At 41.6% G+C, this 12957-nt stretch overlaps 1 protein-coding gene across 3 annotated transcripts in view; it reads left to right on the top strand.

The window, feature by feature from the left end:
- waca (WW domain containing adaptor with coiled-coil a) overlaps positions 1–6131 on the top strand; it is a 28541-nt gene extending 22410 nt beyond the window's left edge. The window contains exons 8-13 of one of the 3 annotated variants that reach the window (XM_006804514.2): positions 306–428; positions 607–758; positions 1050–1174; positions 4247–4439; positions 4524–4651; positions 4739–6131. In XM_006804514.2, the coding sequence (XP_006804577.2) occupies positions 306–428; positions 607–758; positions 1050–1174; positions 4247–4439; positions 4524–4651; positions 4739–4808 (791 nt within the window). In that variant the 3' untranslated portion in view covers positions 4809–6131. Of the gene's footprint in view, positions 1–305; positions 429–606; positions 759–1049; positions 1175–4243; positions 4440–4523; positions 4652–4738 lie in introns of all 3 variants that reach the window. The other 2 variants (XM_006804513.2, XM_006804512.2) reach the window with 2 other exon arrangements.
- Positions 6132–12957: the final 6826 nt, after the last annotated feature.

Here is a 12957-nt window from a genome sequence, read left to right as displayed (position 1 = left end):
ACAATCAAAGCAGCAGACATGGATGTGCATACTGTGTCATATTGCACAGCATAGAGTTGATCTCGGTTAATGAACAGGATCACTTGTGCTGAATAACACTGATCACCACCATATTCCCACCAGAAAGATCTCTGTAAACACACAACTGATAGGCTCTTCTTTTATTTCTAATTTGTAAACCAGTTTATAGGAGACATATCTGAGTTTTGACTGTCAGACTTACTGCAGTGCAGTACCTAAACTATTCTTGTAGCAGGACTCGTGTCATCAGTTCTAACCGCGTGTCCATTTGCTTTTCTCTGTAGTTCTCACAGCTGCCGTCACACAAGCTTCATTACAGTCTATGCTTCATAAGATCCTCACTGCTGGACCGTCAGCTTTCAATATCACTACTATCCTCTCTCAAGCTGCTCAACTATCCAACCAAGGTAAATGAAACCCATACACAAGTGTTTCTATACCACCGCTGTATGCTTATGTCGTCTCTTATGTGTGCTGTGAAATGACTGCGTAGGCTTCCTGTGTGTTTCCTGTGAGGTACTTAGAAGTTGTATTTGAAGTTGTTTTGATTCCCTAGAGTAACTTTGTTGTTTTGTTTATGTCTAGCAGCTCAGCAGTCGAACCAGTCACCAATGTCATTAACATCAGACGCCTCATCGCCAAGGTCCTATGTGTCTCCGAGGATCAGCACACCACAGACCAACGCTGGTCCTCTAAAGCCCCTCCTCAGCACACAGCCTGTCATCACACAGCCAAAAGTAAGATAGTAGGATAGTAGGCAGGTACAGAAAACTCCCAGCTTAGTGAATATTGAATATTTCCCAAGGGGAAAAAAAGGGGCAGAGGAGGGGAAAAAAATCAATAGTTTGCAATTATGAACGTGAAATGCTTTCCAAAGAATGTTAACAGGTGTGAAAAGTCTTGATTGACACTGTCAGTCTGTTTCATGTATTGTTTGTGAGATAGACGGACATGCTTCAGATTAAGCCATTGTGTATAGCAGTAGTCTGTTTCAGTGAAATGACGTGCTGTTTGTCTTGTTGTTTTAGGTAAGCACGCCATCAGCAAAGCAGGCATCTCACCCCCAGCCCACATCCCAGCAGCCCCTCTCCAGCGATAAGCAGCACAGTTATGATGCGACCACATCTTCCCCACGCACCCTCCAGCGCCAAGGGTGAGCAACAGTTCATTTTATAAATCCCACTTTTTGGGGGGTTGCTTGAAATTATGGCATGAATGATGAGTAGGTGAGCTCTCAGAGAATCAAGGGATGTTTTTTGGGTTTAGGTGTCAATATGCGTGAGTTCATGAAGCTTGGGTTGTCCCTTCTTGAGGGCAGAATTGGTTACAAGTAATTAAGACATATCTTGTTAGAGTTATATTAATCTCTGGGCACTGATTTCATCCACATCTGCTATCAGAGAGTGGAAATTCTGCATTAGCGAAAATACACTCACTCTCAAAAGCTGTTTTCAGTTTTCATTTTGTGGTGTTGTTGCTCCCTCTGCTGGCTGTTGATGGAACAGTGAGTTGCTCTTTGATTCATTTCTAGGTCTTGATTTGTGCAACAGTCCTTTGATTGGAGGTGTTCATTACTGCTGTGAAGTGCATTTAGTGTTAGTGTGAACAGGTTTGAACATGACTTTCCTCTGAGCTTATCTCTTGTACATGCAGACTCGCAGATATTATTCAAAATCCAATTCCAAAAGTCAGAATCTGAAATCTGAGTTGGTGCTAATGGAAAAAACAATCCAAAACCTTCTGTTATATCTGACATTGTTATAAATTAACGCTGAGGTATATCCATGGTAACATACTGAGTTTAGAGTGCAGCACAGCAAAGTAAATATTATAGCAGGGCGATATGACCAAAAATATTTATCACGATATACATTTGAAAATTTGCGATAACGATATAACTGATGATATAATTGACACTAGACAAAACACTTTACAACTCCACAACTTTATTAGTGCAAAAAACCCCATCAATGTATTTTCACTTAAACAAGCAGGTGTTTTATGTGCATTAAAGTTATATAAAAATGTAACAGTGCAAATGCAAATTCCTTGCTGACAGTTTAACCAAAAGGCATTTCCAGTGGAAACTGGCCGACATATCCTCAGCATAACCATGTATAATATCCACAAAACTTAGAAAGAGGTTATACACACACAATACGGTAATATTATGTTGAAGCACAGTACATATCACTCCACGAGGCGCCTGCCTACGATAGCCGTAATGCTCCGACAATCCATCAAGCGGTGCGGCTTCGTAGTCATACTAAACCATGTGACAGATTTTCCAGCACTGTGTACCACATAAAATCGTTTCAAGGTCAGTAAACACAACCAGAATTCATACATAAGGCACACGGGATTATAAGGGGCACTGTCGATTTTCAGAAAAATCAATGGATTGATTTTAAGTGCGCCGTATTTTCCAAACAACACGGTAATAACGACGGCCCGCTAGCATGCTCTACCAAAAATAGTGCTTTGTTGTGTATCTGATGGATGAAAGCCAAACCAGTTACACACCACTGCAGTTGCAGCATTTTTACAAACCAATTCTGGTTCATCTGTTTCATTCAACGATCCGCTTTCGCTCTTCTCATTCTCCCTCGCCGCCATGCTTTTTCCTCCATGTGCATATGAAAACAAAGGCACTGCGCATGCGCGTTTTACCCATATTCTATCACGATATTTCATTTTCTTATCATTGCCCAGCCCTAGTAAATATAGTTCAGCATATTTATCCCATTTTTGTGCAGAATATGTATCTCAGGGGTCTTGAAACCATATTTTCATGTCAGTCTTGCACGAATCAGGCAATCAAGTGGACGAATTCAGTTTTTTGGTGGGGGGACTCCATCACTCCATCAGAAGTACTGATTCACATCACTCTAGAGAGCTATTTTTGTACAAATTACCCAAAGTAAATTGCAGTGGCTTTAAATGCCTATTTGGGTAGAGTTACTATTATGCCATGTCAAGCGGCTTCTTTTACTTAAAACAAATAAATAATAAATAAATAAAATTGTATTTATATAGCACCTTTCAAGATAAAATCACAAAGTGCTTTACAGAGGCAGAAAACAGACATTAAAATCTAAAACAAAACAAAATCAACCAAAAGCGAGTTTAAACAGATAGGTTTTTAACTGCTTTTTAAAAGACATGACTGAGTCCACAGATCTCAAACTCAAAGGGAGCGAGTTCCAGAGTCTGGGAGCTGATACAAACGCTCTGTCACCTTTTGTTTTTAACCTTGTATGCGGGACAGCCAGCAACCCCTGGTCACAAGACCTCAGGGACCTGCTGGGGTGATAGGAAAGAATAAGATCACTTAAGTAAGTTGGAGCTACACCGTGCAGGGCCCTATAAGTCATGATTATGATCTTAAATTGGACCCTGAACTTGACAGGGAGCCAATGCAGTTGAATCTGCAGGGGAGTGGCATGGGAGTATTTGTGATGCTTTGTCAGAAGCCTGGCAGCAGCATTCTGAACACCCTGCAGTCGTTCCAGGGAGGCATTACTTAAGCTTGTAAACAACGAATTACAATAGTCTAAGCGAGATGAAACAAAAGCATGAACAACAACAGAGTTGGCCAATCTGTCAGACTGAATTCAGGCTGTACTTCTGTTTTTTATCACGGCCCACCAAGGAGGCCCCAACCCACACTTTGGGAACTACTGTACTAGCATTATGAGTTAGCAAGTTCAAATTACAGGCTGTTGACAGTGTTTCTTGCTCAAGTCAGTGTGCTTTGTGTTTATTGTGTTGCATATTTAAAGTGCACATTAACACCAAGCAGAACAATTACGTCTGTTGTACTTGGACCTTTGCAAACACTTGATCACATTCCAGGACAGCTGACCATCAGGCTGTTGCAAATCAGCGCAGAACCAGATAGATCTGGCCTGACATCAGTCAGCTGCCTGCATGCTGCTCACAAGTGTCAAACAAAGGGCTGAAAATCTCACACTGCACACACAAACAGTATATTGTTCCATTAATGTGCCAGCTTTCTTCTAGATCACCATACTATGTTGATCTATCGATTGTAACTATCGATTGTAACTATCTATCGATTGTAACTATAATACTGAGACATCTTGTGAAACTCGCGTTATCATGTTCAGCATTCTACCTCAGAGGGCTGCTGTATGATTGTCACAGGCCAGTTTGTTCATGCACATCGCTCACATTCTCCCCAACACTGTGCTCACTTCAGCAGTCAGAGGAGTCCCTCCCCAGGTCCCAACCACGTCGCCTCCAGCAGCAGCAACGCCTCCAACTCGGCCTCCGCTCCGCCTGCCCCCTCAGCGGCCCGACCCTCCTGCTCCTTCACCCCCACCTTGGCTGCCCACTTCAACGAGAACCTTATCAAACACGTGCAGGGATGGCCCGCCGAACACGCGGAGAAGCAGGTCTGTACCACTAACATTTCCACAGGTTTTGGCTACATCTTCATGAAAGCATCATTCAAATGATTTTCATCTTAACCCTCACAGGCATCAAGACTACGTGAAGAAGCTCACACCATGGGCAGCATCTGCATGTCCGAGAACTGCACCGAGCTCAAAAACCTGCGGTCTTTGGTCAGAGTCTGTGAAATACAAGCAACATTGCGTGAGCAGAGGTGAGCGTCTGTGTTTTAGAAGAGTCCCTGTTAATGATGTAAAACACACCTGCACATAACTCATTGTTCTCTGCCTTTTCCCCACAGGATACTGTTTCTGAGACAGCAAATCAAAGAACTTGAAAAGCTGAAGAATCAGAATTCTTTTATGGTCTGAGAACTTCTGATTTGCAAGTCGGAGCAGGTGTCGGAGAAGAGTGGGGACGGGTGGGGGTGGGGAGACCCATTGCACATAGTCGGAAGCTGGAGGGAGAACGGGTTGTTCAATTTCAATTCCTCTTGAGCCCAGTCTAAACACACAGACACACACACACACAGGAGCTGTAGTCAGGTTTGCTTTGGACCGTTGGGCTGGGAATCCAAGAGGGAGAAATGAAGAGCTGTTGTGGGAGGATGAGGGGAAGGGGGGAGGGCAATTTACAAGACTTTGTTTTGTAAAATCCCGTGGCTGGCGGGTGGACGGGGAGGGGGTGTAGATTTCTTGTAGATGTTATTATCTATGTTGTAAATATGTTTTGTAGATTGAAGCCATGGAAAGCCATGCCTATCAAAGCTTTTGACATCCAGACTAATCAACGCCTAGGCGGCTACATTCATTAGCTAGCCTTTTCCTTCATGTTAACTCGTCTGCAGACTTTACAGCTTCATTTTGTCAGTTCATAGATCGCTGAACCACTGAGCATGTGTGACCTGCGTGGAAACAGAGGAGGATGTTTGAAGGCATTTATTTACACAGAAGCCTAGCATAAAGCATAACACACTGTCGTCGATGTAGTTTGGGGTTTATTTTAATTTTTAATTTTTTTTTCTTCAGATCTACTCTGTCTAGATTCTCTTCCTTCCACCCTCTCGTGGTGAACTGTAACATGTACTTAGGCGTGGCAGACATCCCCTCTGTGTGGGTCTGTGCTTCCAGTGGTTCACTGATTTGTTTTGCAGCTTTCTGGTGGCCCTGCATTTCCCAGTCTGAAAATAAACAGTGCCTGATGGTGTGATGAGTGAGTGATGGGGAAAAAAAAAAAGACATGATGGCGTGCTGCTTTGGACCATTCCCGCTCCACTCCCCTGGCCTCTGCCCTGCCTCACCTCCTCCTGAGACATCACACCCCTCCTTTTTTTTCTCCCGCACCCTCCCACTGTTTCTGTTCCTGTTTTTTACATTCAGGGTGTCATCACTGGTTCATTCCTTTGTACAGTTGCTAATAGCAGTGCAGTTTTAAGTAAACATAAGAAAGGGGTTTATTTATAAAGAGTTGTTGTGATGAGAGCTAAATCATGACAATATCCACACTTGTTTTGTTTTTTTGTTTGGGTTTTTTCTCTCTTCCCAAAAGCACCCAAGGTTAGGACATGTATCACAACTGCGAGCGGGTCAGAGGCAGGCGGGTGGGTGTGTATGTGGAGCACCTCTTGAGTTAGTGCAGGGTAACAAGAGGTCAAATGTGAAATGTATGTATTGTAATAAACATGTTAAACTAAAGCGAGCACTGGTTATTTCCTTGGAGTGTTAGGTTTGGTTCATTTGCTAGTGCCTTGTTTGAAAGTCTTAAGCCTCATTCACCTGTTGAACCCACTTTCTGTTTTTTAATCCCAACAAGATTATCTTCAACAAGCATGTGACACACACTCGATTTTCTGGCACGTCCCCGTCCTCCCCTGCCCTGCTCTCCTCTCGTTTGTTTGCTTCCCACTGTTGAAGAGCAGGGTCCTCAGTTGCAAAGGCCTGTTTATTTCTCCCACCATAACTATCTATTGATAAGTGAACTGCACCACACATTCAGTAAAAGGTGACCACATCATTGCTTTGTATATTGTTTCCTGAAGTATATTGACAAATGAAATAAAATATGCCTTTCCAGGGCCATGTTGTTCTTGGGTTTTTGATGGTGCTGCAAGCTTAATTTTTCTCCTTTCATTTAACTCTGACGTGAAACGCCTGATGGTTAAGTAAACATGTAAACTCGGTCGAGCTGTCTCATTTTGTTCAGTGATTGAGCCGAATTAACAACCCGCTGTGGCTCACAGTAGATGCTCTTAAATGCATCTGCAATCAAACACACCAGTCAATTGCAAACTGGAGCTCAGTAACAAGATTACCAGTCAGCTGTGTGAACTCTGAGCCCATCTTGTGCTTTTATTTCTTTCGTTCTTGCGGTCAATGCCCGACATATGAAGGCTAAATAGGTTGATCAAATATGTGACATTATAAAGTCAAACACATCAACAGGATTTATTTATTTTTATTTAATTAGCCGTCTATTGTAACTGTGTAAAATGTTGAAGGTTGGTAATCTGTTTGGGATACGACAATATTGATAATTTTTTTTTTTTTTTTTTATAAAAACCCTGAAAATGTAACTGAGACCAGTCCAAGAGCAGGATTTTAACTCTTCAGTAAATATTGGACTTGCTGTGGAGGATAATGCCCGAACCACCTCAGCTGGCTACTTTTGATGTGGAGGAGCAGCTTTCCTCTGTGCCCCTCCTGGATGGTCCAACTTCTCACCCTATTTCTACGTGAGAGGCTAGCCATGGAGAAAGATCATTTCCGCCGTATGTGTCCGTGGTGTCGTTCTTGCGGTCATTGCCCAAAGCTCAGGACCATAGGGTGAGGGTAAGGACATACCTCAACTGGACCACTGGATACCATGAGGACCATGGCCTCAGACTTGGAGATGCTGATTCTCATTCCTGCTGCTTCCCACTCAGCTGGGAACAGTGCGAGCTGGAGGTGACCACCTGATGAAGTCAACAGAACCACATCTGCGAAAAGCAGAGGAGACTCTTAGGCCATCCAAGTGGAAGCCTTGCACCACTTGGTTCTGCCTAGAAATCTTATTGTTGGCTATGCGGACCAAGCTCTTGCAAGTTTTATTAGAGTAACACCCCTTACTCCCAAAGAAGCTAGCACAGGACACCCCAAGAGACCACAAAACGTGTGTAGACTTGTTGGGCATACTCTCAAGTATCCTCCAGAGGGTAAAGAGCTGGTCTAGTGTTCTGTGGCTGGGACAAAACCCCCATTATTCCTTCTGTATCACAGGCTTGACTAGCAGACGTACTCGCCTTTCCAGCACCCTGGCATAGATATTCCAGAAGTGGCTTAGGAGTGTGATTTTCCTCTATAGATGATTATGTTCTCCTCGTGCCCAGACTCCGCACAGTCCAGGTAGAGGACAGGTTTTCCCACCAGAGTCACCTGAGGGTTTGCCAGAATTTTGTCGAGGCAGTCCCAAAGTCTTTCTACATGGCCTCTCCATCCATAACCTGCTGGGAGGCTGCCAAGGTACGAGACCCTGGTGGGTCAATCTCCGACTACCAAGACTAGTTACTGGGACACGGAACATCACAAAAGTCTTTCCTGTAAACTTTTAAAGTGCTTAGCAATAGCAGGCTTTCTGAGGATCTTTCATCAGTTTCCTTTATACATTGTCTGAATTTTCCATTCATTTTCAGTTCTGTTCTTGGTGGTTTTTAGAGGATTTTTTTAAAGTTCCTTTGACACTCACTTCAGAATCATTCAAGCAATAAATACCAACAATAACCAAAGTCTAATAGTCATAAAACAATATTTTTACACCAACAAAGCAATTCCCAAAGAGCTATTAGCTGAACACTTAGCATGTGTGTAGTGTGTTATTAAAATATGAGGAAACTGGACAAGTGTAAGATGAGAAGTGGCAGGCCTGAAAACACTAACTGCAAAAGATGAACAGTACCTGAACGTCATGACCTTAAGAAATAGGAAAATATCCAGCAAGAACCTGACACAGGAACGTCAATTCTTTCATCTACTGTTCACTGAAGCCTCATCAGTAATGGTCTCAGGGGAAGAGTGGCTGCCAAGAAGCTGTTTTCAGGAAGGAAAGGCCAAGGTATGCCATCTTGCACATCAGTTCTTTGGGAGTAACTGACATTTGTGACTAAGATTGTCATGAATATGTATGCAGGGGTTCAGGAAAGTGGTACAACAATCAGTAAAGCAAGGGTGGAAGCTCTTCCATGGCCTTTGGCTAAATTACAGCCAATGGCGTTGGGGATCTTGATGAAATTATGAACGCAGAAAAATCTGATTTTGATCCACCTTGTGGAAAACATCTGATTGGCAACAGCTTCATTTTTCAGCATGACAATGATCCCTAACACTGCCAATACAGTTAAACCATACCTGGACACAATAAACGCACAATAGGACACTATCAGTCATGGACTGGCTTCCCTATAGCCTGGATATCAACACTGTTGAAGCAGTGCTGGATCATCTTGGCAGAGAAAAGAACAAAAGGCAAAGAAGAGCTTTGCATGTCCTTTGAGAAGGCTGGAGAACTCTTCATGAGGACCACATAAAAACATGCCAGCCTGCCCAAAGGGCTTCAGGGTGTTCTGAAGAATAAACAGGTCAACAGCCAAATACTGACTTTGAATTCATTCAGATTCAGAACTGAAAACAAGTTGGTTTTTTTGCTTTCTTTTGGGGGGGGTTTTTGTGCTATTTGTTCCAATATATGTTTACAATGTTTAATAAAACGCTGCACCTATTTCCTATTTTTCTATGAAAACAAAGAAATGAGGAATGGCTCCAGACTTTGTGCCTTGCTTAGTTTGAACTTACTGCTGAAGCTCTAAGCTGCCTGCAGAGGGCAGCATCTGCTTTCTCATCTCGTTATTAAAAACAGAGTGCGACGGCTCAGAGCTCTTATTGTGTCATAACCAATACATATTTTATGCATCTAAAAATATTCTTGTTTTATTGACAGGAAGACAACTCTATTTCAGCATCAAAGAAAGCTATTTTCTCACAAAATAACCCACCCTTTAAATTTCCTGCATTTTATTCCTTGTTTGTTTTCATAAAGTCTAAAGTAATTATTTGCCAGTCTTGTACTGTTCTGTAATTTTTTGATCTGCTTTTTTATTTAAAGGACATATACATGTGACTTAGATTACTTTTTTAAAAAAAACCTCTATATACTTTTTATTTTATCGATTTGTTTTTCGTCTTAATTTTATCCTGTAGCATTTCTGTCCTCTCAGGACTGTTTTAATAAATCAAACCCAGTCAGCTCTGCACATCTGTATTAAAGATCTACTGTTTACTGCTACACATCATTTAAAAGGGGGGAAATGCACGCAAACCTTACCCCCCTCTCTACTCTACATTGCTGTACGCTAAGTATGAGCAGCATGAGGAAAGTGGATTAAACAGGTAAAAATCAAAGGTGAAAGTCATCAGCTTGCTGTCTCAAACAGTCTGGATAAACAGGGGCAGATCTACAGGGGTGGCATGTGCCACCCTAAAATGATCTCTTGCAACCCCAGTTTTGCATATCACAGTGCTGTTTATTAAAATAAGCTAGCATTAACACTTTGAGCCCAGCTACAATAATCATTGCCTATAAATTCTTAAACTAAATATATTACATAGTATCACATGGAGACTTAGCCAGGCCGATTTGTGTGGCATCTTATTGTTCTCTAATTTTAGTTTTAGTAGAATTTTTAAATGGTTGTACAACAACGCCAGATGCAGTAGCTGAATTTTGTTTAGGTAATATTTGTATATAACTTTATTGTTTATAAAATTAGTGCATGCGTTTTTAAAATTTACAATTTATATTTGCATTTCAAGTTAAGAAAATTATTCACTAAACATGTTTGTGGTTTTTACAGTAAAAACTAACTTTTTCCTACTCATTTTTGTGTGGTTTTCAGAAAAAATAACTGTAAATTCAGACGTGTGATAGTGTTGAAGAGTATGATACCAAACAAGGTAAAATAAAAAGTAGTCAAAAATGCCCAATGTATCCTGGACCCAGAGGGTTAACCCAATAAATCATGAACAGCTAAGTTTAAATTTTTGGTGGAAAAAAGGTAACAGTGCAGTTCGGACAGTTCAGAGTCTGAGACTGAAGTCAGACTTGGGTTTGGAAATGAACTACCCCATGTTGTGTAGCTCTCTAGATTTTACACTTATTGGACTACATACTTATTTATTATATAGGCTGTACAGTACATAAAATCAAAATCCACATGTTTTATGTAACTGAAATGTTTAATTATGTGGGTTAAAGAAAATAAGAAAGTTACAGGTTACATATGAAATGTGTATTCCTACTGTATTTGATGTTTTGTTTTTGTTTTTTTTTTACCATATATAATTCATATTACAGAATGTAACACCTGCATGTGTGTGGAAAAAATGGCTTTGATTTCGCCACTCTGTTTGATTTCCATGCTATCCTAAGAAAATTTCTCTAGATCCGCCCTGTGGATAAAACAAGCCCACCCAGAGTGCTGGGGAGTGTAGCCCCTCGGACCCAACCCAGAACAACAAAGCTTCTGTGAGCAGTTTTCCCATGCCTCTCTTTCCACAGAAGGCTCTCAGGAGCAGACAATATTATGTTGAGGAGAGTAAACTAGATCACGAAAGAAAGAGACAGTCTGCCTGTCTGTGACTCTTCACAGACGTCGATATGGCTCACTTCAAAGTGAGAAGAGGAAGCACCAGAGGAGGTGTTAGAGGAAGGCTGTCTATCCAGACGGAAGTGTTCACTGAGCTGTTCATGAAATCAGTGATATTTGAGTGAAATCACTTGGGCCTCCTTAGGGAGCTCGGCTTAAAATGTACTTTTTAAGAGTGAAATTAGGGCCCAATTAGCCCTCTGCTCCCTCTGCCTCAGCAGCAATGGGGCTTTTATTAAGCAAAGCCTGTCCTGTCAGCAGCAGGTCACACCTACAAGTCTCTCCTAATGTGTGAAAGCAGACGCTACCTGTGGGGCATGATCACACCCTTAAAAGAGCACTTACATGAAATGCCCCTCTCCCCTCTATGCCTAAATCCCTTTGACGCTCATCTTCTCTGCAGGAGAAGACACACAGTTTTGTTTTCTTACTGCTACTGCATGGGGGGGCTGGGGACAAGCTCACAACAACACCTCTCACAGCTCACTTCTGACACCCCCACATCCATGTATAAAGCATATAAACAATTATGAAATGCCTAGCTGTTGCTATAGTGATCTCATTAGGATTATCTTGGCCTAAGTCTGGATCATAGACTGTATATGAACAGCTATGAACAACCAAAGCTGCCACACTATTTACAATACGTCTTGATAAATTTTAAAAGTTTATGAAAACCTACTGAAACATATACCAATTATAGTTAAATAATGGACATGGATATAATGTGTAGACTCTCAGCTTTCACTTGATGCTATCCACATTCAAATTGGATGAAGAGTTTAGGAGTTTCCGCTCCTTAACATGTGCCAGCCACTTTTTTAAAGGGACCAAAGGTAATTGGACAAGTGACTCATAAGCTATTTCATGGACATGTGTGGGCAATTCCTTGTTTGTGTCAATATCAATTAAGTAAATAAAAGGCCTGGAGTTGATTTGAGGTATGATGCTTGCACTTGGAAGAATTTGCTGTGAACAGACAACATGCGGTCAAACCTGCTCTCCATGCAGGTGAAACAAGCCATCCTTGAGCTTCGAAGACAGCTCCGAGAAATTGCTGCAATATTAGGAGTGGCAAAACCTACAGTTTGGTACATCCTGAGAAAGAAAGACAGCACTGGTGTGCTCACCAACACAAAAAGACCTGGATGACCATGGAAGACAACAGTGGTGGATGATCACAGAATCATTTCCAATGTGAAGAGACACCCCTTCACAATGGCTCACCAAGTGAACTACACTCTCCAGAAGGTATCATTATCCAAGTCTATCATAAAGAGAAGACTGCATGAAAGTAAATACAGACAGTTTACTGCAAGGTGCAAGCAACTCATATGCCTCAAGAATAGAAAGACTAGATTGGACTTTGCTAAAATACATCTCAAAAAGCCAACACATTCTTTGGACAGATGGAAAAAGTATGGAGAAGCCATGGTGTGGTGGCATCAGCCACACAGGGGTAAATTAGTCCATTTTTTACTTTATTAGTTTGCTTTGCAGTTTTCTTCATTAATCATTTGGTTAAACCTAACACTGGTATTATGAGGCGCGCACATAGTAACATTGTGTGGTTTTTCTAAAATGTTTTGTTATATTAATTATGTTTCTCTTTCTTTGAGTTACCTGGGTTTGGGCGGTGGCTGTTTCCTGTCTTTTGCCTGGCAAAAGGCGTGGCTGAGGACTCTGGGAACAAAATGTTTTAGGTTTAGTTAGGCTATTCTGTGCTTAGTTAATATTAGTGTGTTTTTGTTTTCCCCCCTATTGTGTTCAAATGGTTTGGCCAAATCATTATAAAAGCTACCCTCATGTGTCTTTGTAATTAGGTCAGTTTGTGAGTTAAGTAG

Source organism: Neolamprologus brichardi, chromosome 9 (genome assembly GCF_056152115.1).
Source record: "Neolamprologus brichardi isolate AB-2024 chromosome 9, ASM5615211v1, whole genome shotgun sequence".
In the NCBI taxonomy this organism is placed as follows: domain Eukaryota; kingdom Metazoa; phylum Chordata; class Actinopteri; order Cichliformes; family Cichlidae; genus Neolamprologus; species Neolamprologus brichardi.
The sequence above is the reverse complement of the archived record's forward strand: the minus strand, read 5'-3'. Positions and strand labels throughout refer to the sequence as shown.